The 25,435-nt window shown below is 38.7% G+C and overlaps 1 protein-coding gene across 1 annotated transcript in view; it reads left to right on the top strand.

Annotated features, from left to right (window-relative positions):
* ATP2A1 (ATPase sarcoplasmic/endoplasmic reticulum Ca2+ transporting 1) overlaps positions 1 to 19,633 on the top strand; it is a 77,029-nt gene extending 57,396 nt beyond the window's left edge. The window contains exons 4-24 of the mRNA XM_056534087.1: positions 3,652 to 3,669; positions 3,843 to 3,925; positions 8,192 to 8,296; positions 8,798 to 8,936; positions 9,899 to 9,979; positions 10,061 to 10,146; positions 10,253 to 10,550; positions 10,638 to 10,804; positions 11,158 to 11,246; positions 11,860 to 11,962; positions 12,760 to 12,891; positions 13,460 to 13,585; positions 13,979 to 14,197; positions 14,426 to 14,761; positions 14,873 to 15,093; positions 15,223 to 15,425; positions 15,536 to 15,621; positions 15,819 to 15,952; positions 16,059 to 16,176; positions 16,495 to 16,612; positions 18,959 to 19,633. Coding sequence (XP_056390062.1) covers positions 3,652 to 3,669; positions 3,843 to 3,925; positions 8,192 to 8,296; positions 8,798 to 8,936; positions 9,899 to 9,979; positions 10,061 to 10,146; positions 10,253 to 10,550; positions 10,638 to 10,804; positions 11,158 to 11,246; positions 11,860 to 11,962; positions 12,760 to 12,891; positions 13,460 to 13,585; positions 13,979 to 14,197; positions 14,426 to 14,761; positions 14,873 to 15,093; positions 15,223 to 15,425; positions 15,536 to 15,621; positions 15,819 to 15,952; positions 16,059 to 16,176; positions 16,495 to 16,612; positions 18,959 to 18,978 — 2,882 coding nt within the window. The 3' untranslated portion in view covers positions 18,979 to 19,633. The remainder of the gene's footprint in view (positions 1 to 3,651; positions 3,670 to 3,842; positions 3,926 to 8,191; positions 8,297 to 8,797; positions 8,937 to 9,898; positions 9,980 to 10,060; positions 10,147 to 10,252; positions 10,551 to 10,637; positions 10,805 to 11,157; positions 11,247 to 11,859; positions 11,963 to 12,759; positions 12,892 to 13,459; positions 13,586 to 13,978; positions 14,198 to 14,425; positions 14,762 to 14,872; positions 15,094 to 15,222; positions 15,426 to 15,535; positions 15,622 to 15,818; positions 15,953 to 16,058; positions 16,177 to 16,494; positions 16,613 to 18,958) is intronic.
* The last annotated feature ends 5,802 nt before the right edge of the window (positions 19,634 to 25,435 follow it).

The raw sequence follows: 25,435 nt of genomic DNA, 5'->3' as shown, positions 1-25,435 counted from the left end.
AATACTCAGCTGCAGAAAAGGGGAGATCTGCCCATCAAAGACTGTCAACCACAAGAGGTGGGGGGATATAGACCGATTTCTCTTAAGGACAAGGTGAGCCCTTTACGGCAGGGCTGAAAGGGAAGGATGGAGAACGCGCACATGAAAAACACAGAGGAATGCCTCGCCTATTTTGGGGTCAATGAAAATACAGGTCTGTCACCTGATCAAGTCAAGAAGAACTTTGACAAGTTTGGACCCAATGGTATGTTGAAACCCTATTTAAATACATATTATATCGATGGAAATATTTCAGCAGGTTTTTTTTTATTTTGTTTTGTTTTTTGCAAAAATTTATAAACTTGCCCTACACTTACTATTGGCAACATTAGAACAGCATATCGTTACTTCTTATACGAATGTGCCCAGCCTAACTATGTAAAATATGCCACAAGCAGCCCAAAATAATGCAAATACAAGTAAAAACAAAAGAAAACACATACATAATATACACTCAAAAATGGAGGATAAAACAAGTAAGTGCATCTATAACTCACTACGTAGATGAGCAAATTGTTTAATATTAACGAACGAATGACACCTACGAGACGAAAGTACTACTGTGGTCATCTCTATGACTTGATAAAATGATTGATAGCTTTGTCATTTTTAAGTTAGAGAAAGTCTGAAAGTAATGTATGCATTAAAGTGTTGTGTAATATTTATATAAATAAAGTCAGATGTTGAATGCCATGAATTTTTAAGAGGTAGAAAAACCAGCGCTCCATAGGTTAATATTGTTAAGCCCCAGTGTGAGGCAAAAAAAAAACGAATGACTGCTCCCCTTGGGTGGTTTTTATAGCTTCATACACAACAATGATGATAGAATAGAAATAGTAGGTCGTCTGCTGTGGACAGGGATGGCTTTGAGGAGGGACCCGGCTCAAACGGCGCTGACCGACCACGGTCGTGGTCGGTCAGCGCCGTTTGAGCCGGGTCCCTCCTCGAAGCCATCCCTGTCCAATGAATTTTTAAGGACACTGGTAGATGGAAACCAAAGGTATTTTATATCACTTAAAAAAAAAAAGATTAAAGATTATCAATTGTGGGATAAAAAAGTAGAATATAGAGTATACCTAAATAAGAGGGGGGGGGGGGGTATTTTGGGTAGTGTAGTAGACGTGGCTTGTCATTTGTACACTCAGAGAGGAAACACTGTCCCTGAAAAGTTCAGCCATATCTGCAGATCTTGTTTTTGAAAGTGTAAGTGATGTACTTTGCAATGAAATGCCTGTGAAGTTGAGGACATCTGTTCTGTGCCTCTTGTCACCCTGCTGTGAATGATAGTCTGTTGTCTGCAGTGGGCTAAGTACTCCCAGACAGTATTAGGAACTAGAATGACTATATATCCTGCCCTACATATGTCGTTCATAGCTTCTTATACACAAAGTTCTGTAATAGTAATGTTTTTGAAAAAAATCTATACGATAGTGACTTGTACGCGGCGGCACACAACATCCGTAGCTAATGTGGCATCTCCCTTGCACATACAAAACAGGGTTCCCTGAGTTATTACAGAGTTGCTATGATTATCTTTTACTAGTCCAGTGGGACGATGAGGGGATCTCTGTAAATGTCACATTCTCGCATTCAAAGCTACATGAGCCGGTGGAGCAAAGTAGCCAATGACATTGATTTGCCTGAATACACGAGCTCACGGATTTACATTTGTTAGGCCCCTTTCACACTACATAATTACTCAGTTTTCGAAGTTCCGTCAGAAAATCGGCAGTAAAAAAATCCTATACGGCCGTTAGAAAATCCCATTATAGTCTATGGGATTTTTCTAATAGCCGTTTTTTTAACCCGTTATTAACAACGGCCGTTATTTTGTGACGGAAGATAGTAACGGGAGAAATAGTTCACGAACTATTTCTCCCGTTACTATCTTCCGTCACAAAATAACGGCCGTTATTAATAACGGGTTAAAAAACGGCTATTAGAAAAATCCCACAGACTATAATGGGATTTTTTTTTTAACGGCCGTATAGGATTTTGTAACTGCCGATTTTCTGACGGAACTTCGAAAACGGAGTAATTATGTAGTGTGAAAGGGGCCTTAGTGTGTATTCACTTTTCATGCGAATAGAAATAAGTGGCTCATAAGTCTTTGAATACAAACTGCTGCCCGTGTATATGGATGCAAGTTGTCTCATTGGCATAATGGCGTAAGAAGGAGTGCATATGTTCTCCATGTCATGTGTTATGTATAGCTCTGCATACTGCACATGCTGCACATTATCAGGTGACATGTATAGTATGACATTCAAACATCTACTGGGGTCTCCATAATGATTTGTATGGGGACATACGGTTAGTAAAATATACCTAAACCTATACATCGTAACCTAGTAGGCTCCTCACATGGCAGAGAGAAGTATTTTTGTATTGGGGTATTAGATACAGCCAATGATGTCACTTTCCTTATACAGCCATCTCGGTTTTGTCCTTCAAGTGAGTCCCAGGCTGCAAACTGCTGATAGACAAGATCCTTCCTATGGTCTTCCCAATCTCAATGTCAGACAGTGTGCCCCCAAATACTTTCATTATAAGTCACGCATCTCTATATATAGACATATTGGTACCTGCAAGAAATACTATAGTCGAAGTGCTAAATATAGAGTCTCACTTACATTCTGTGCTAAGAGGCTACATTTATATATAAAGCTGCGCCACTAAAATGGTTTTCACATAAACTTAGAGACTTAACATTTGTGTTGCAGCTGCAGCCTTCTCATTGGACAACAGGACAAGATTCACCCATTTTTAGTCCATAGCTTTATTTTTTTTTTTTTTCAATTCATCAATGCTAAATGATGTATGATCAATGTTTTATCAATTGTTATAAGGTTTCTAACAAAGTATAAAAGTTGTATTTTGTTTTTTTCTGGAAACGAGTAGGTTAAAGGCACTTAAAGGCTTGTGTACCACTATGTTGGCCCACATCACACAGATCCAGAGATTCATGTCCGAGAGCATTCTGTTCCCTTAGTGTGAGGATCATACATAGTATCTGCATGACACAGCCTGACAGCAGGATTTATGAAGCTGTCACATAACCCTCAGGATACCCTCTCACACCCCGACATCACCAACACGGTCATTTGACTGCACTTTTATTTCATTCTCGACCATTACTTCTACTTTGAGGCAGAAAGGCTCATATTCAAAGCCTCTACAGTATATTTGCTCATGATCTTGCCCAGCCGTCCAGCTCTTACTTGAACAAATAGCAATTATATTTCAGGCATTTAAATTAAATATAAAAAAAATAAAAACTATGTATATGTTTTACATGGTTGACAATGTCAAACTATTGTCAGTACAAAAAACTGTATTTTGACAGTGTAACATAGAGAGATATGATATTGTATCTTTAAAAAATTGGGATTTTATTTTGAAGACTATACAAATTATGCTAAGGCCTACTAGTTATTCAAGTATGACCCTTAATTTTAAAATGCACATTAGTGTACTGACCGTATCAGGTGATATGGATATTTGCACATGCAAGCTAGACTTTAAGCAGTAATGTGCCCTGATTATATTAAGAGTGACCACTGATTTTCTCTTTTATCTTTCCCTTTTTCTCCCGTTGCTGTCGTGGACCAGAGCTCCCAGCTGAGGAGGGTAAGCTGCGTGCTTTACTGAATATATTATATTTTTAAGAATCATTGGTGGTGGGTGATGCATGTTGGAAGAAACACCTGTACCTGCTGGTGTCCTCTGTGGCAAGGAACGGTAGAGACTGCCAATAATTCTATAGTACATATGGTTGACAAACGTTTGTTTCCTTACTACAGGAAAGTCCATTTGGGAACTGGTCGCAGAACAGTTTGAAGATCTGCTTGTCCGAATTCTGTTGCTGGCTGCTGTCATATCTTTTGTAAGTACTTAAAGGGGTATGCAACAAGAAAACAAACTAAGGGCGCTAGTCGAGTTGTTGTTTTTTTGGGAATGAACAATAAGTAATAAATTATAGAAATTAAACATTATTATTATTATTAAGCTACATATACACAGCGAGTAAAGTAAACAGGACAATGTAAGCAGAATAATCAAAAACGAATACATTACTTTTACATTAAATGTTATAGGTTTTGGCCAAGTTCGAGTAGAAGGTTAATTGAGAGTTCTATGACACTAAGATACATTTACAAACACCTATTTATCTCCTATCAATCTATCTACCTAAAAAGCAAGACCACTGGAGTACTCCAATAGAATTTCTATAAAATAAAATAAAAAATGTGTATTTATTTCATTAAGCATGTACAGGGAATGTTTCAGTCCTCTCCAGGAAATATCTTAAGGCTTGAGAAAGGTCCTGATGAGGACTAAACATTTCCATTGTACATGTTTGATGGGATAAATGCTCAGCATTGCACAAATTCTGCTGGAGTGCTGCAGTGGGTTTGCTTTTTACATCCACCTTGAGACTCTGGACCCAGTCCTTGTGTCATTTCTTGACCTTGCTCTATTTCCTAACTTGTCTCTTTCTTTTTAACTATCGATCGATCGATCTCAAATCTATTTTGTCTCAACAAAATGTATTTAAAATGTATTTAGCTTCTCAAACTTTTGTAGATTTCATGCTTCTGATCTCAACTACATACCATGTGCTTATTATCCATGACTATCATAAATTACAGTTTAAAGGGGTACTCCGCTGGAAAACATTTATTTTTTTTTTAAATCAACTGTTGCCAGAAAGTTAAACAGGTTTGTACATTACCTCTATAAAAAAAAAAAAATCTTAATCCTTCTAGTACTTATCAGCTGCTGTATGCTCCACAGGAAGTTCTTTTCTTTCTGAATGTACTTTCTGCCTGACCACAGTGCTCTCTGCTGACACCTCTGTCCATTTTAGGAACTGTCTAGAGCAGGATAGGTTTTCTATGGGGATTTGCTCCTACTCTGGACAGTTCCTAAAATGGACAGACGTGTCAGCAGAGAGCACTGTGGTCAGGCAGAAATTCAAAAAGAAAAGAACTTCCTGTGGATCATAACAGCAGCTGATAAGTACTGGAAGGATTAAGATTTTTTAATAAAAGTAATTGACAAATGTGTTTAACTTTCTGGCACCAGTTGATTTAAAAAAAAATGTTTTCCAGTGGAGTACCCCTTTAAGTAGCAGAATCACACATGATCATGATTTCTAGGCTAGATATATAATACAAACAAAATACAGTTAGACACGTTATTGTTTTATTATTTTATGCTTTATTATGTTTTATTATTTTATGCTTTATTATTCTTTTTGAGCCCAAATACAGAAAATGTAGAATCCTTCTTTTTAGCAAAATTACTAAAATGTGGTTGCCACAATAAAAAATAAAGAAATAAAGATAGTTTTAATGTTTTATAACAAGTTACTCTGGGAAACTTGGAATCAATCTGTTTTAGGCCTTGAAGGATTCAGGTGACCGATGAAGTAATGCACTATTTAATTGGCTTATCAGCTGTTCCCAGACAATAACCAGGCAGTTCTTAGATCACGACCCTCTTTTGCCAATTTAAGATACATTAATCTATGTGAAGATGCTCCACGACGAGCCTCTCACTGTCAGGGTATGGACATATTTAGCTAACACTGGCTACAAGAAGCACTCTCTTATCACATAAGACCATACTCATACATAAAAGGCAGATGTACAACACCGAAAATGCCAGGACTAGAACAATATGATTATTCATATTTCTTTCAACAATTTTTTTTTTTTAAAGAAAAGCAATTAGTTTTAGGCATCTATAAAATGATTCTTGTGACGGATGTTGTACAGGTTTATCCATTAGCCTTTAGGTCTTTATTAAAAACAAACAAACATGCACCACATGGTATACATTATTATTACTGAATGTCTCTGCATGAAATAGAGCTGTTCCTTACAGAAAAAAGCGCCTCCAACATACAGAATTTAAGGATGTATCTACATAGAATAGAGCTATTTCATACAGGAAAAAAGCTACTCCGACGATAAACAAAGGCCAAAACGACAATATTTTGTCTTCTGTCAGTTAATTGGGAGCCTAGAGATATGTTTAATGTAAACACTGGCAAGAAGCATGAAAGTAACCTAATAGGACCCCCACCCGCCATCTACCATTTATAATACAGGTGGCTACTTATCGTATACAAGAATAGTTGGAAAAAGTGAAGACGGGAAAAGAAGTAACTGATTGTGTCTCAGCGGTTTTTTTAAATAGAGTATAAAAAAATTGGAAACTTGTGGAACATAAACATATAAATGAATGTATATATATATATATATATATATATATATATATATCCAAAAAAAAGGGTAGGAGCGGCACTATACCCTTTTTTTTGGATATTACACTGGGGGTAGGTCTAAATGAAGAACTGGATGTCCAGCGCCAAGGTTCGTGCAAAACAGGTTCTTTATTGCTTAAACCGCCATAGCAGGGGTCAAAATGTGACGCGTTTCAGGTGCGTTAGCACCCTTAATCGTACATGTACATTGTACGATTAAGGGTGCTAACGCACCTGAAACGCATCACATTTTGACCCCTGCTATGGCGATTTAAGCAATAAAGAACCTGTTTTGCATGAACCTTGGCGCTGGACATCCAGTTCTTCATTTTTGCTAAGTGGTGCTGCCTCGCACAGTCCGTGCGCCCGGGGCCTCTGAGGGTGAGCTGAGAATTCCATACATCTACTGGGGGTAGGTCTGCTCCGAAGCTGAGCACCCAAACGGATCTTGAATCCTGCTTCATGGTGCCTCTCCTTCCTCTCTTGTTTCATATATATATATATATATAAACAAAAAAGGGTAGCTGCAGCACACCAGAGTATCCAAAAGTGGAAAAATGTGTTTTATTCCAGCTGAAACATAAGACAACGTTTCTATGGTCTCACACCACCTTTCTCAAGTCTTATGTTTTCGTTGTCTTATGTTTTAGCTGGAATAAAACACATTTTTCACTTTTGGATACTCTGGTGTGCTTCAGCTGCCCTTTTTTGTTTCTGCAAATTTTGGACCCAAGACCGGGGTCCCTGAGTCTGCCTGCACCCACAGATTTGCCTTCGCTTGAGAGTGCTGCTTCAGCTTTTCTTCTTATATATATATATATAGATGAAAATCAAAAAATGTTGCAGTATCTTGTAATACCTTTTTTATTGGACTAACAGAATTTTGTAGAGAGAAGCTTTCGGGAAATCCCGAAAGCTTGTCTCTACAAAATTCTGTTAGTCCAATAAAAAAGGTATTACAAGATACTGCAACATTTTTTGATTTTCATCCGCACCACTTGACTAATACGGCTACTCAAATTTACTATATATATATATATATATATATGTATATATACTGTGCAGAAGGGCTTGCACTATTTTCTAATAAATGTTCTAAAATGTTCTGATTTATTCTGGATTCTCCTTTATTTCTGCAGAATAATATTAAGTGTACAGCCAATAGCCACACTAGCAAGTAACTAGCTGGTTTAAGGACACACACATGATATACGCCATGTGAAAGGGTTAACTGGGCTCTAACCCTGACCTTTTCTTTTCCCAACGAGCGGCACATTCTGCAGGTTAAATTTGTCTTGAAGATAACTCGATCCAGCCAGTGGCCAGCTCAAGTGTCAGACAGCTGCTGTGAGACTGCAGGAGGAGGCCCAACGGTAGAGGGGAGGTCAGGGGAGACAGAGGGTGTTCCTTGCAGCGCTGAGTGACGGGCCCGGGTGGCTGTGTGTTTTGCAAGCACAACAGCTGCATGAAGTATGGAAGGGCCCCATAAAATAGCTGTAAATGTACTCTAATGTAATTTAAGATGCTGTTCATAATGACAAGGACTGACCTAAGCAGACACGATATTTGGTAAAATAGAAATAACAGTTTACAGTTCAAACGATCATAAACTTCTGGTAGCAACGTCACCAAAAAGGCCGTGTAAAGTCCATATGGAGTATGGTGTTTTGGGGTTTATGTGTGTCTATATTAGCAATAATTGTATAGGTAAAGTAAAAAATGAATGAAGAACCTCTATACCATAGCTGTATACCGGTCAAAAGAATCTAAGTGCAAATTCAATTGATTCCTTGATCAAAGATTATGCAAAAGCCCTAAGGAATGAAGTTTGAAAATATAATCTGTTCTAAAGGATGACAAGAATTTGTGGTTTTGCAGGTGCTGGCCTGGTTTGAAGAAGGTGAAGAGACAATCACAGCTTTTGTGGAACCCTTTGTCATTCTGCTGATTCTCATCGCTAATGCAGTTGTAGGAGTCTGGCAGGTAAGAACTTTTCTATTCTTTCTATTACATACCTAATCTGTGTATAATTCAATCACAATAATGGGGGGGGGGTTATTTGCGTAAGTGTCTCTTACAATGGAATACTTGCATGGTAAAGTAAATATTAAGAGGTCTCTTTAGGCTAAAGGAGTTGAGTATCATACTCAGCCCATAACCATACATCTAGTGTAAGTGATGGGACATTGGCCAATAGGCCAATGTTTCTAATAATACATACACATCTTTAAATCTGAGATTGAAATTAGTGAAAAATTATAATAATGCTTGGGCTGTAAGGGGGCCTTTACACACACCTTTACGTAGCAGTTTGTGATTCAGTTTGGACTGATACATTTCCTTTATTCTGGAGACACATCTGACTTGGCTCACAAACAACAAATAATAAAAACTGACACGAAAAGCTGTGTGTAACCCCCCTTTCTATACTGTAAGTCCACTGCTTAGAAATGTATCCCTAAGAGAGCTCTATTTGTCACCTAGGAAAGAAATGCTGAAGATGCCATTGAAGCTCTTAAGGAGTATGAGCCTGAGATGGGAAAAGTTTACCGTAGTGACAGAAAATCGGTACAAAGAATAAAGGCAAGAGAGATTGTGCCTGGTGATATTGTGGAAGTAGCAGGTAAGTTGTTGCCTTCTACACCTCTTATGCAGCAGTCTACCTATTATATCTGTTATCTTCAGACCCAGAACCCATTTTGTGCTCTGTTCCATTTTTGTCCGAACTACTGTAATCTATTGGAGTTGAGACAGTTTGGAGATATCTAAGGAAACATTCCCAAATTAATTAAAATCATTTACATTGCTATTGTATAGTTAGAAAAAATCCCTTTCATTTATGGGGAGTCGATCTATTTGTGTCCAGCAAGAGGTCAAAAGTACAACATAGAAATACCAGAAGAAATTTTAATTACTGAATTTTACCTTTTGCATGATACTTATTAGTAAGCATTTTAATATGTATCTATTTTTTTTTGTAGTATAGTTTGTTCTGCTCATGGGTATTTTATTGTTTTTTTTTTAACAAAGAGTATAACATTAGAAGCTGAAACATTTTCAGAAGCTGAAACAGACAGAAAAAGGCCCCTGTGCAAGAACAGGGGCCAGTACAGAACAGTATAGCATATAGGCCACTTGCTTTCCAATGGCTCATAATCAAACATTCCATTAGGTTTCTTTACCAAAAAATTACCAGCAACTATGAACTATGAAATATATTAGCTCAGGCTTTTTTTACTTGCAATTTTAATAGATAGTAAGAAGCTACTTTCCAAATTTAAATGTCTCCCCTTACCTATTGGGCCCTGTGCACAAATGGTATTTCCGTCTGAGTTTTTAATAAAGCTTTGTGTAAGATTGTGCAGGTTTGACTGACTGACTAATGTGTATAAAGCCTCCTGGCAAATGGGGTTGAGACAGAAGGGTCACACAAGTTGTATTTCAGCTGCCGACTCTTTCTCAATAAGAAAACATAAAAGTTCAGTCGAGCTAAATGTTAATGTATATGGAAGGATCGGAAGTGATATCAATTTGGCAAACAACAGATTCATTCCACTTATATTGACGCCTTCTTTTTACTTCTAGTTGGTGACAAAGTCCCAGCTGACATCAGACTCATCAGCATTAAATCCACCACCCTGCGTATTGACCAGTCCATCTTGACAGGTATGTAGAATAGTTCGTGAAAAAAGAACATGTTTAACTTTATTTAATAGTTTCCTCACCTAAAACATGTGTCTCCTACAGGAGAATCCGTCTCTGTCATCAAACACACAGATCCTGTTCCTGACGCCAGGGCTGTCAACCAGGACAAGAAAAACATGCTGTTCTCTGTATGTATTTTCATTGTTTATTTTATGTTTTTTGGTTTTCTATACGTTTGATTTTTTTTCCTCATAGACACATTTTAATTTCTTTTTCTTTTTTTTTCCTTTTTAGGGTACCAATGTAGGATCTGGTAAAGCCATTGGCATTGTCATTGCCACTGGAGCCAGCACTGAAATTGGTAAAATTCGTGATGAGATGGCCGCCACAGAACAAGAGAAGACCCCACTTCAGCAGAAACTTGATGAGTTTGGCGAGCAGCTGTCCAAAGTCATTTCCCTCATCTGTGTTGCTGTATGGATGATCAACATTGGACACTTCAATGACCCCATCCATGGTGGCTCTTGGATCAAAGGAGCTATTTATTACTTTAAAATTGCCGTGGCTCTGGCTGTAGCTGCTATTCCTGAAGGTCTGTTTAGTATACTAATACAGGAACATAGTAATGCTGGTTCAGTAAATTCTTCATACATCATCTAACGGCTCTTTATACACACAGGTCTCCCCGCTGTAATCACCACTTGTCTGGCCTTGGGTACAAGACGTATGGCTAAGAAGAATGCAATTGTCAGAAGCTTGCCCTCTGTGGAAACTCTTGGTTGCACATCAGTCATCTGCTCTGACAAGACTGGCACTCTGACCACTAACCAGATGTCTGTCTGCAGGGTACGTTTATACTGTAGGCTTTTAACTAAAGCTGAATCACTCATTAGGTAAAAATTAATAACGAGCGATCATTTTTAGTCGACCAAAGTCAGCCTTGTTTTAAATTTTCATAAGGTGGTCACTATTTTGCGAATGACCATTACAAGAAAGAGAGTTCCCAGAAAGATTGTTTAACTTTTGCCTGGTGTATAGCCACTTTAAACAACTTTAACCACCAATGTGGACTAAAATGAAAACATTCACCAAAGGATTGTTCAATGGTTATGCTAGGAGAGTGCAGAACTTTTAATAAATTAGGCTCTCACTACATATATATTTAAAATAAACTAATAGATTTTATTTTTTTCTTACAGATGTTTGTCCTTGATAAAGTTGAGGGTGATGTCTGCTCCCTGAATGAGTTCACCATCTCTGGCTCCACCTATGCCCCCGAAGGAGAAGTGTAAGTTTAAGTATTGTTAAAAGAGGTTATCCAGGCATAAAAAAAACAGCACAGCCCTTGTCCTCAGGTTGTGTGTGGTATTACAATTTGGCTCCATTCCCTTTTAATGGAACTGAGCTACAAGATGACACACAACATCACAACCTGAAGGACAGGCATGGTGTTGTTTTTGAAAAAATTAGTTCTCTGTTTCTAATCCTGGACAACCCCTTTAAATTCTTTGTTACCAATATTAAATGTCCTATACCCTGATACATATGCTAGAGCACTTAGATTAACTGTACTACACCAGCCCTACTATTTGGCAACAAATAGAACCTACAAACTAAAATTCACAATCCAATTTTTCTGGTCGATACTCAATACTATTCATTTACTTACCTGATGATCAGCATCTATCTTCTCTCCTACACAAAAATAACCTTTTCCCATAAAATGTCGTCTACTGCCTCTGTCTTGCCTTTATAATTTGCCATCTTTCAGCCAATGTTGCTATCCTAATTTTCACATGTCCTCATATTTCTTCTTCACTTTGTCCATAAACTACCATTACTTCTGTCTCATCTCCATACACACTTGGTTGGCCTTGTCTCTTTCTGTGGTGTCATCTCAGTATGAAGAATGATAAGGTTGTGAAGACTGGTCAGTATGATGGGCTAGTGGAATTGGCCACAATCTGTGCACTTTGCAATGACTCTTCTCTTGACTTCAATGAGGTAAACATAGGGAGAATACATCTAGTTTCATCAGATGTGGTTTGGATTGTTTTTCTAACACTTACTGCATGAACTAAAAACCTTTAGGTGTTGTTTACACTGTGTCTTTTCACACTTTGTTTTTGTTGCATTTTAACATGCATTTTTTTTTTGATAAGTGAACCTAATGAGCAACATGGGAGTTCACCAATCAAAACAGGAAATGCATGTTAAAAACACAACAAAATGCACATTGTAAAAGCAGCCTAAATATACAATTTTGCTAGGACTAAAAGTACTAATTCACTTAGTGTAATACATCCACTCTAGCCAGTGTGTTCACTTTTATTTTACATTTACCTGATATATTATTATTGTTACTTTAATGGCTATTGTTTATTTTGCGCTTAGGCCCCATTCATGTCACATTTTTTACCACACTTTTGGGTCTTAGGAAATAGACAAAATAGACTATGTTCATCCCTTTAGGCCAAAGGGCTTGCCGTAGTATACACTTGAATAACTTTTTGTCAGTATCCTTATATATACTGGCATCAGGATGTGGGGGGGAAAAAAAGAGATATGTAAATGGGGTTTACTTCTTGCATTTTCCCTGTTTTCAGCAGGGCTCACAATTATGCAATGGCAAATTAACCTGTTTTTGGCATGTGTGCGAATTCTAGTACCCAAAGAAAATGCAAACTCTATGCAAATTTATAAACTAGTATTTTTACTTTTAAAACAAGGTATGGTAAAAAAAAAAAAAAAAGATACCAAAACAGATTATTTAAACATCATAACTTTATTTTGCCCCTCAGACCAAAGGAGTGTTTGAGAAGGTCGGAGAAGCCACTGAGACTGCCTTGACAACTCTTGTTGAAAAGATGAACGTATTTAACACAGAAGTAAAGAGCATGTCCAAAGTCGAGCGTGCCAACGCCTGCAACTCTGTAAGTTCTAGAAGACCCACACTGTTTTATAACAGTATTTGCAAGAGACCAACTGTATTAGACCTTTAAATAATTTTTAAGATTAGTGAACTTGAATCTATGCTTTATCATGTTTCTCCAACACAAGATGAAATAACCTTCTAATTTCCCAGAACTACTGCCCATCTTGTGACATACAATCCCAGCTGCCTGCCTTCTACCATTATAGAAATCTAATTATGTAACACTCAGCAAGCTGGCAGCAGTGTATCAAGATATAACTCTGCTATACCACACACCTGCCTTGTACTTGTCATGTACAAGAAACCTAACTCCCTTCTAGTAATGTGTTCCCAGATGATCCCATGAAACAAACTATCCCAACACATGCCATTGTGGTGTTATGTACAACTATTCTCTGAATCTCGAGATGCTGCTCTAAAATAAGTATTTTAGTGTTTTATGAACATAAAAAGTCTTTAGAAACATGTACTAAAACAAAGGTCTTATTCTAACTGAAACAACTGGCTAGGAAATCAGGAAGACTTTCTGTTATTAACAAACATCTAAACCATAATCCTTCTCACAGGTTATCAAACAACTGATGAAGAAAGAATTCACCCTAGAGTTCTCCCGTGACAGGAAGTCCATGTCCGTCTACTGCACACCCGCCAAAGCCTCCCGTGCTGCAGTTGGTAACAAGATGTTTGTGAAGGTAAGATCAGAGATACAATGAGTCTTAAACTACATCGGTATTGAAAGGACTGTATCAATGAAATACTGTCACAGCCGATTCCAGTGGTAAAGAAGTAATTGAGGTGACCAGCTAATTATTAAATGAATAAAAAAATTCCTAAATAAAAAAAATTAAATAAAAAGAGATGTATACTTTTATTTATACCAACATGAAAAAAATCCATTGCTTTTGCAACTGGATCATTTTAATGATAGTTAAACACTCATATCTATGGTAATGCTATTCACAGATTCAGGATTGCAGGGCTGTCATTGCTTTAGTATACATAGCCCATTGCTATAACGACTAAATGCTAAAAACCTTTATCTGCATTAGAGAATTCATCTTCAAATTTTTTTCTAAAAAAAACAGGGTGCCCCAGAAGGTGTCATTGACCGTTGCAACTACGTACGTGTGGGCACAACACGTGTACCTCTCACTTCTGCTATCAAGGATAAAATCCTGACTGTAATCAAGGAATGGGGCACAGGTAGAGACACCTTGCGTTGTTTGGCTCTTGCTACAAGAGACACCCCACCAAAGAGAGAAGACATGCTCCTTGAGGATACCACCAAGTTTGCTGATTATGAGGTAAGTTAGAAACAACACCGTCTTGCTAAAAGAAGCAACAACATATTATCAGTGGGTACTGATACACATTTATTCTCATCAATTATTTGTCTTTTTCCTTTAATAATCAATAAAGATCAAACCTTAACGTGTTACCATCACATAGTGGTGGAAAACATCCTTTACTAAATGCAAGGCAAAATAATTTTTCATGTGCCCTGGTTAAATGACACGTTCATTCTTCTACAGAGTGATTTGACATTTGTCGGCTGCGTGGGTATGCTGGATCCCCCTCGTAAGGAAGTCATGGGCTCAATTCAACTTTGTCGTGAAGCTGGTATCCGTGTCATCATGATCACTGGTGATAACAAGGGCACAGCCATTGCCATCTGTCGTCGTATTGGCATCTTTGGTGAAAATGATGATGTATCAGGACGTGCCTACACTGGTCGTGAATTTGATGATCTGCCCCCAGCAGAACAAAGAGAAGCCTGCAAACGTGCTTCTTGCTTTGCCAGAGTCGAGCCAAGTCACAAATCCAAGATTGTTGAGTTCCTGCAGTCCTTCGATGAAATCACAGCTATGGTGGGTTCAATTCTTAAATAAGAATGATTATTATAGTTATTATATAAACTTCAGTTATTCTATATCTTTATTTTAATTGTGGCTCACATATATTTTTGCCATTTTCAACAGACTGGTGATGGTGTAAATGATGCCCCAGCTCTTAAGAAAGCTGAGATTGGTATTGCTATGGGTTCTGGTACTGCTGTGGCTAAGACAGCCTCTGAAATGGTGTTGGCTGATGACAACTTCTCCACAATTGTGGCTGCAGTAGAAGAGGGTCGTGCCATTTACAACAACATGAAGCAATTTATCCGCTACCTCATTTCCTCCAATGTAGGAGAGGTCGTCTGGTGAGTTTAATAAATATATTTATTGAACAACAGCAGTTTTGTTCTAGCAGTGTTTATAAAGTGCCAAGTGATATTTTTATATACTCTTAGATTGCATAATCATACAATACTTTTCTTTATTTAACATAGTATCTTCCTTACTGCTGCTTTGGGTCTCCCTGAGGCTTTGATCCCTGTGCAACTGCTCTGGGTAAACCTGGTCACTGATGGTCTTCCTGCTACAGCCCTGGGCTTCAACCCCCCCGACCTGGACATCATGGACAGACCACCCCGTAGCCCCAAGGAACCCCTCATCAGTGGCTGGCTCTTCTTCCGTTACATGGCCATTGGAGGTGATGTTAAAAATATTTTGCACTCATTTCCAATAAAAATTTCCTTTTTACAAACGATGTAATGTAAAACCATTTCACTATTAACTATAAGTCACGTTCATTCCTTGCAGGCTATGTGGGTGCTGCCACTGTAGGTGCTGCTGCTTGGTGGTTCATGTGCGCTGATGATGGACCTCAAGTGTCTTTCTACCAGCTGGTAAGATTGAGCAACTTAATTTTGCTTCACCTCTCTCCTGCTCTTTCATACTATGTATCTCATAAGGTATAAAGCTCTCTAAGCAACTGTTGACTACCTAAAACTATAATATTTACTTCTAATTAATTGTGCTTTGTTCTGTCTAGTCTTTTAAGTGTTTTCTTGTCAATTCTTTCATATTTCTCTTCCTTTTACAGAGCCATTTCATGCAATGTACAGAGGACAATCCTGACTTTGAGGGTCATGAATGTGAAATCTTTGAATCTCCAGTTCCCATGACCATGGCTCTGTCCGTGTTGGTGACTATTGAGATGTGCAATGCTCTTAACAGGTAACAGCATACAGCACATACCTTATTATGTCTTCTTTTATCTGCTTCTTGTTTAATCAACTTGTGTTTCACTATTCCTTTTTATTTATTTATTTTTTCCACATAGTCTTTCAGAGAACCAGTCTCTGATCAGAATGCCCCCATGGGTCAACATTTGGCTCCTGGGCTCCATCTGCCTCTCCATGTCCCTCCACTTCCTGATCCTTTACGTTGATCCTCTGCCAGTAAGTAAAATGCACTAAAATACGGCAATTGCATGATTAACAATGACTTGATATTTTAATTTGTACCCCATAATTGTAAGCGCTGCGGAATCTGTAGGCGCTATATAAATAAAATTATTATTATAAAACACATTCATACCCATATTCTACATTTTGCAGTTAAGCAATATAGTTTATTCCTCAGAATTAAAATTGTATTAGCAATAGAGTCTAAACCAGTTGAGAGCAGACCTGATGAGTAAAGACAAGTTCTACATTATGTCAAAATGTGTTCCTTATACATTTCTGCCCTAACATCCTCTTGTTTTTATCCATCAGATGATCTTCAAGTTGACACCCCTGGACGTTACTAAGTGGCTTGTTGTACTGAAGATGTCTTTCCCTGTCATTCTATTGGATGAACTTTTGAAATTTGTTGCCCGTAACTACCTTGAAGGTAAGAGCTTGCTTGTGTATTATGAAAGAGACCATTAGTTATTACATTATTAAAGATTTGACTAGAATGTATATTTCAAATATACCTCCCCAAAATAACAGTAAAATATGATCAAATTGTGCTGTTCCTCTGTACATCTTTGATATCATGACCTTGATGAAATCATTACAGCCACCACAAGACAACATGTCTGGATTTGTTTCAAAAATCTACTATAATCAATTAAGACCTTTGATTTCTATGAACATTGAAGACAGCTTGTGTGTATCCAAGATTCCATGATCGCAGTATCTATAATTCTATATGATGACTTCAGAAGCATTGAAGAACTACATATGCTTCAATATATATATATATATTTATATATATATATATATATATATATATATATATATGAAAAAGTTGTAACAGGTAGGCGCTCTAAGTGGCGTCACTTGGGTAGCAGATGGTATAAATAAAAAAGGAAAGTGATATATGCGCTCGCCTTATATTACATTGCAAGTGAAACAGCATAGTGACACAGTGAACATGTAGTAATGTCAGATTCTTTGACCCTATAGTCCGAAGGATGCCTGTATCCCGCCATCCCCATGGGGTACCAAGAAGTCCTTAAACATGGAGGTTCCAGCGTTTCAAGGGGCATTTCCCCTTTTCCTCAGGCCATGAGCTGAGGAAGAGGGGAAATGTCCCTTGAAAAGTGTTGTTCTTAATAAAATTAAGGAACCATTGCTCTAAGCCTTTGGTACCAATCTTCATTCAATAAATATATAGTAATATGGGGGTAATGCATCACTGATTGACACACAAATCTGCCTCAGTAATACTAATAATCAACTTTTTTTTGGAATTCACGATTACTTCACATTAAACTGCAATTTTTTTCCTATCCTTTCCCATAGCATAATCCTTTCCTCACAACTTCCCTGTTCCTGTTTAACAGGTATCCCCCGGTTGCATGTGTTGATAAATGTCATTCTTTACCATTCTTTGCATGTTTGTCCTCTCCATTTAGCTTCATCATGCTTTTATGTTTTGTCATTAACCTTTCCTATAACAAGTACTATGTGCAAAACTAGCTAATCTCTGTAGAGCATGTCTCATTTATCACTGACTATCAAACGTCCTGAGCTACCGTATACACATCATGCTGCTGTTTCTGTTCTATTATATCGGTAAAGTATCATACTTGTGCTTTCTCAGAAACCAGCAAATATAGTTTACTCTGCCCTTAACTTCAACATAGCACTTACGTCTATAAATATGAACTTTATTATAATAATAACAATAATACACCTTTTCAATAATAAAATTAATAAACTATAATAGACATGTTAACTATTTTTAACCCAAGTGTTCCATATTATTAAATGAAATTTCAAAACATTAACTATTTACATTCATCTTCCTTCCCCATCTATAGATATTCATGGCTTAGATATTCATGGCTTCCATCCATTACTTAACATAACTTACTATTTATACTCCCTCTGTTCCATTTTACCCAGTCATCCCATCCTGTCTATCATTATCCTTAATAATCATCCCTACCATAAAACCTCTTCATATTCTTTTGCAATATAAGAAGCAACATATATGGTGGCTATACCATGGACATCTGCAATGATGTACTGGAGCTACAGTATCTGACTGCTATGAGTGGCGTCTCAGTGCTCATATGATGTAAGAAATACATCATATGTGTTTATGTCTGGATTGGTTCTGTCACTCATTGCTGCACCACCAGCAGAGGTATATCATTAAATTTTGTGTACTCCATTATGGCAGCACTGACAATTACAGCCCATTTCGCATAAAACAAAAGCTTTTATATATATATATATATATATATATATATATATATATATATATATATATAATGACATTGACATTGTCTTTTTACAATAATATAAAAAAAGAAAGAAATAACTGCAGTGTCCTCAAAGGGCTAAGGTAAGTGCGTGTGTGGACGGTATAGTAACCAATCACACTGAAACCTACAGTATCATCATTGTAATGTCTAACTTGTTAATGGAGATCACCATAGCACTGGAGTATACAGCATTGGTTGGCAAACTGCTTCACTGTGGAGGACGCTATACACATGAGGCAATCCCAGGTGTTTCTATAAGTTTGGTATGCTCATAAAATATGTAATTATACATATTTATATTGTTTGTGCGTGTGTTCTTTGTGTTAAAGGAGATGTCTATATTGTTTTCTATACTGATATGAAACCAAACATATGAAGAATCTAAAAGACATTCATAAATGTCTATCAATATGAGGGATATCATATTTGGTTTTAAAAGCAAAGCTTCTAATTTATTTCTTTTCTTCCCTTCACAGACAGAGAACATCTGCAGTAAAAGGAATTCAGCTTTTTACTGAAACACGTCAGATCTCAGCCCACATATGCCCACATATCCATTAAGACTTTCTCTATCCCCTCCTAACAATTCATCTTGTTTCCCTTCAACACATCACTGCCAAATCTCCACCTGTCTTCCCAAAGTCCGTACATCCTGGTGTATGCCAGGCGTGATTACAAGGGCTCTGTTACTGATGGGCTGTTTTTCTGTTTCCAAGTACCTTTTTAAGTTTTGCTTCCAGTCATCTTGCCCCTTTTTTATAGCGCTCCCCTCCCGTTTCTCCTGTTAAATCAGCATTCAAGTGAAGGAAAACGTCATACAGCTGGAGAATACCTGGACTAAGAATGTATTGCCCCCCCAAAGTCTATTCCAACAGTGAATGTCACAGTCGTTGTTTTGTAAATTGCAGCGTCATGTTATCCTGATCGCAGCCCTTCGAGGGAGTTGCAGCTTGTAGCAAAGAAAAAAAAAAGGAAGCGAGAAAAACCAAATGAAAACTGTTCTAGCTATTTATTAAAATTAAATAATAAGTTAAACTAACAATTGTAGCACGTATGTTTTCTTCTGGGGGAGTGTATCTCATTTGATAGAGGGTCTTTTACAGCTTCGTTCACAACTGAATTTGAGCCTATATCAGACATCTATGTCACAATTGTCTATACTTCCTACTGCAAAAAAATAAAAATAAAAAACACAAAATGAACAAATAAATGATTTTACATATATATATATATATATATATATATATATATATATATATATACACACACACACACACACCCACACACACCATGGGGGAGATTTATCAAAACCTGTGCAGAGAATAGGTTGACCAGTTGCTCACAGCAACCAATCAGATTGCTTGTTAAATTTTTTTTTTTCCTTCAATAAAGGGCCTCAGAAAAATAAAATTCACAATGGCTTCAGCAATATAATAAACGATCTTGTTGTTGGGCCCCATTTCCATGGATTTTGGTGTATACAAAGAGTAGAAACCCTCACCAACAGTTCTCCCACTAACTTCTCAGCACAATAACTACAAGTCCTAGCAATCTATTCTTTACTCAATGCTGAAGCAAAACTGTTGTTACACTAGGATCAAGCTTGAGGTTTCAGCATTCAGTGATGCAAAAATAGTAGGAGGTAGGATTCACCAGTGATATAGGCTTAAACTCAGTGGTGACTCTTTTGGGGATTCTGCAGAGTCTTCTCAGAAGAAGCTGGTGGCTTTCAGGTCTCTCTGGGGGAGATTTATCAATCACTGTCCAGAGGAAAAGTTGCTGAGTTGCTGAGCTGCCCATAGCAACCAAGCGGATCGTTCCTTTCCTTTTAAACAAGGCTTCTGCAAAATGAAAGAAGAAGAAGCGATCTGATTGGTTGCTATGGGCAACTCAGATACTTTTCCTCTGGACAGGTTTGGATAAATCTACTGTGTCTATTGACTATGTCCCCAGACTAGAAGTCTTTGCACTTTGCAGCAGACACAAAGGGGCAAAGTGATCAAAACTGTCTCAAAGTAAGACTGTCTTTGTTGCACATAACAACCACAGTGCAGCTCGGATTTGTTGCTATGGCCAGTTTTGATAAATGAGGCCCACATTCTCGCTCTCGGTCCTGGCCATAGAGCAACCACTTCCACTTACTGGATTAACCCCTCCCCTAGGTCCTTGGTCAATCATTTTCCTCTACAAATCTTTCTCCAGATTGCAGAGACATACCAAAAACAAGGGGGCTGGGAACCCTAGTAAAGTGCACCTTCAGAAAAGAAGTGCTGATGTCTGTTGTTGTGAGACCCTGACATGCCATCAGCTGCAGCACCCACCGCACACAGCACTCACTCTTCATAGGTTACAATGCACAAAATACCCTTTGGTGTTCTTCATATAAATTATATTACAATCTAAAGTGTACATGTATGTGGGTGGTTATGTACCATCAGGTTTACACAACATGCCTATCACTCTGAACGCTTTTCCTCTGGCACAAACAAAAATAAAGACAAAAACAGTGAACTTTAGCATACATAAGTATGCACCCCCTGAAAATCAAATTACATATGCCCATCTCTAGGGCTACATCACTATGAGCTGAGCAGATCTAGACACTGGGATGTATGCCCATTCTTCCAGGCTAAATTGCTCCAACTCCTCCAGGTAATATAAGATGTGTTGATGTCCTGCAGCCTTCCAGTCATGCAACAGAACCTCAATTGGCCTGTCCTCGGCCATTTCAAGGCATTTTAATGTTTCCAATATTTCCATTCCTTTTTGTGCGGAAATATTAATAGTTTGTCACATTGCCTTTAGGCTAAGTTTCCACTTGGTTTTTTTCAAGCAGTTTTTGGATATCTGCCACTGCAGTTTTTGAGCCAAAGCTTAGAAGTGTATTCAAAAGGAATAGGACATACCGTATTTTTCGTCCTATAGGACGCACCGGCGTATAAGACGCACCCAATTTATAGGGGCAAAATCTAAAAAAATAAAGATTTTGAACCCAATAGTGGTCTTCAACCTGCGGACCTCCAGATGTTGCAAAACTACAACTCCTAGCATGCCCGGACAGCCGTTGGCTGTTCGGGCATGCTGGGAGTTGTAGTTTTGCAACATCTGGAGGTCCGCAGATTGAAGACCACTGCATAGGAGGTAATACTCACGTGTCCCCGCCGCTCCGGACCCGTCACAGCTGCCCTGGATGTCGCTCCATCGCTGTCGTCGTGTCCCCGTCGCTCCGGAACGTCTCTGCTGCCGGCCGGGTATCCTTTCTCTCCGTCACCGCCATCACGTCGTTACACACGCCGACGCACGTACGCGACGACGAGGAAGGAGAGCGCCGGCCATACAGGGGATCCCTGAACGGAGAAGACACCGAGGAGGCAGGTAAGGTCCCTCCCGGTGTCCTGTAAGCACTAACCCGGCTATTCAGTCAGGCTGTTCGGGACCGCCGCGGTGAAATCGCGGCGGTCCCGAACAGCCCGACTGAACAGCCGGGTTAGTGTCACTTTTCCTTCAGATGCGGCGGTCAGCTTTGATCGCCGCGTCTGAAGGGTTAATACAGGGCATCACCGCGTCCTGTATTAGCCGCGGGTCCCGGCCCTTGATGGCCGCCGCGATAGGGGTGTATTCGCCGTATAAGACGCACCGACTTTTCCCCCCCAGTTTTGGGGAAGAAAAAGTGCGTCTTATACGGCGAAAAATACGGTATATAGGAAGACCTCATCCTTCTCCTTCCTTATGGATCCACTTCTGACTTTGGCTCAAAAACAGCAGTGGTAGTTTTCCAAAAACCGCAAGACAAAAAAACAAGTGGAAACTGAGCCTGATGGTGCAAAATTATTTGGTCTTGTGTTACTGCCGGTTGCAATAGCTACAGATATAATAATGGTGCGAGTTGTAGTGTTGCCACAGCTGGAGGCACACTGGTGAGGAAACACTGAGTTAGGTAACAGACAAACTCAATGCTTCCCCACCAGTGTGCCTCCAGCTGTTACAAAACTACAACTCCCAGCATGCACGGTCTTTCAGTACATGCTGGGAGTTGTAGTTTTGCAACAGCTGGAGGCACACTGGTGGGGAAACAATGAGTTAGGTTCTGTTACCCAACTTTATGTTTCATTATTGAATAAGTGGGCTCAACCACAAAGGGTAATATTAATGGGTGCTTATCTATGCTTTAGGACAAAACGTACAACCAAATAGAAAAAGCAAAGCAAAAAGCGATAGCACACCAGAGAATATCAAAATTAATCTTTATTATACAAAAGTAGCCATGCATAGTTTAAAAACATTTAAAAAGGAGGTCCACAAAGCATTTCTGACCACCTTAAGCCATAGGAATGGACCCCAGACATAATCTGGGGCTCGCCCCACAAACAAGGACACCCGTCTAATCTCTCAGCAATAAAGTGCAATATTCTCTCTGTGACTTCTGGCCCCAACACAATGAAGCATATAATGGCAGCAGTAATAATCCAAGCAAGTAAACAAGAAATAAATAATCTCACTAGAGACAAGGTAAACAATTTGTGCATGGAAAGTGCTCAACAATAGGTACACTGCAGCTGCAACATCAGGTAGTCAAGTATATCAGATCACATCATGTAGTCAAAGGAGCAAAAACATATACGTCATATGGAGGTCCCTAGGGGGGACACCCGCTCTCCATATGACAGTGTGACGTATATGTAGGTAGGTTTCATTTTCACGCCTTACAATTTATGGTAAAAATAACAGATTTTCTTTATTCTGTGGGTCTGTACGATTAAAATGATACCCATGATTAAATACTTTTCCGTTAAGTACCACCGCACCATGACGTACATTTATGTCCGACGCCGTTAAGGGGTTAAAGGCCCATTATAGTACATGTAAATGCCTAGCCTATATGATCAAATTACTTACTTGCCTAATAATTGTGCACACAGTCTATAAAAACCTTCACACAGGCCAAACGGACACTCTATTTGCCTCTTTCAGGTAAATTAAGCAATATAGATTTGTTTGGCATGGGCAATGCAGTCTTTCAACCTTTTCACTTTTTTCACATTTTGTTATGTCGTGGCATTGTGTTAAAATAAAATAAAAAATCAAGCTTTACCAATCATTTTGAACCTAATACCCTATAATGAGAATGTAAATATAGAATTCTAGAATATTTTTGCAAATCTTTAAAAAAGAAAATTTTTGACTGGACATAAGTATTCAGTATATTTGCTATGACTCTCTCTGCATATTGGAAATTATATGAAAAGACACAGCCCTGTCTGAGGTCTTACAACTGACAATACCTATCAGAGGGGGGGAAAAACAAGCCATGAGAAGGAAAGAACTGCCTGTAGAGGCTAGACACAAGTTTGTGTGGAGGATTGTCCACTACACTAAAAGCTCCCAAGAGCACAGTAGCCACCAACATTCTTAAATGGAACAAATTTGAAACAACCAAGACTCTTCCTAGAGTTGATGGTCCCTCCAAACAAAGTAATTAATGAGGCCGGCCTTAGTAAGAGAATCCAATGCTCACTCTGACTGAGCTCCAAAGATCCTGTGTCCAGATGGGAGAAACAAAGGTCAACCATCTCTGCAGCACTACACCAACCTGACCCTGAGCACACAGCCAAGACAACACAACACAGGAGTGGCTTACTGACAACTCTGTAAATGTCCTGTTTGGCCCAGTCAGTGCCCTGATTTGAATCCAATGAAACATCTCTGAAGAGACCAGAAATGGCTTCACCGATGGTCCCTATCCAACTTGACAAAGGATCAGAATGGAAGAAAATCCCCAAATCCAGCTATGCAAACCTTGTGGTCTCATCCCTAAGAAGACTGGAGGCTGTAATCACTGCCAACGGTGCTTTAAAACTAAGTCCTGTATAAAAGGTAAGAATACTTATCTCAATGAAAGGTTTTCATTTCATTAAATTAGCAAATATTTCTAACATTCTAACCCTTTAAGGGGTATTAAAGGGGTACTCCGCCTCTAGGCATCATATTCCCTATCCAAAGCATAGGGGATAAGATGTCTGATCGGAGGCCTGTGACGTCATGCCCATGGCCCTTGTGACATCATGCCATAACCCCTCAGTGCAAGTCAGTGCAAGACTTGTATTGAGAGGGACTTCACGAGGGGTGTGTGACTGTGACATCATGAACCTGAAAGCATAAAAGTATAGTGGTCCCTCAACTTGAGATCATAACTCTATGGAAACCTGGTAATTGGTTCTAAAGCCACCAAAATGTCATCCAAAAATTGGAAAAAGTGAGGATTAAACAAAAAATAAGTAGACACTAATACAGATAAAGCAAATCCTTACATATAAAAGTAATAAAGATCTGCTGTGAGCTGTAATCACTGTCTATGTAGAGGACAGGAGCTTATTCAGGGTCCTGTACAGTACATACAGTGTCCTAAAAAAGTAACATGGAGCCACCCTCACCTGGTGTCCAAAGGAGCAGCTAACCTTGGCACAGGTAAAGAGTACAGAACATGTAATACCTCCCTGTACTGTAGGGGGCGCTACCAGACACCAGTCAGTGCATACGCTTCAGTAATACAGGTAAAGAGTACAGAACATGTAATACCTCCCTGTACTGTAGGGGGCGCTACCAGACACCAGTCAGTGCATACACTTCAGTAATACAGGTAAAGAGTACAGAACATGTAATACCTCCCTGTACTGTAGGGGGTGCTACCAGACACCAGTCAGTGCATACACTTCAGTAATACAGGTATAGAATACAGAACATGTAATACCTCCCTGTACTGTAGGGGGCGCTACCAGACACCAGTCAGTGCATACACTTCAGTAATACAGGGGTTTTACCAGTCATATGTCCATTCTGATTGGTCGGTTCCTCCAGTCATTGACACGTTTCACAGATCTGGACTGTTTGTAGCATTGTATATTGAAAATATTGTAAGTTGAGGGATCACTGTATTATGAACGCACAACTGTCAC

This window comes from Hyla sarda, chromosome 8 (genome assembly GCF_029499605.1).
Source record: "Hyla sarda isolate aHylSar1 chromosome 8, aHylSar1.hap1, whole genome shotgun sequence".
Lineage (NCBI taxonomy): Eukaryota > Metazoa > Chordata > Amphibia > Anura > Hylidae > Hyla > Hyla sarda.
This window is presented reverse-complemented; position numbering and strand designations above follow the sequence as displayed.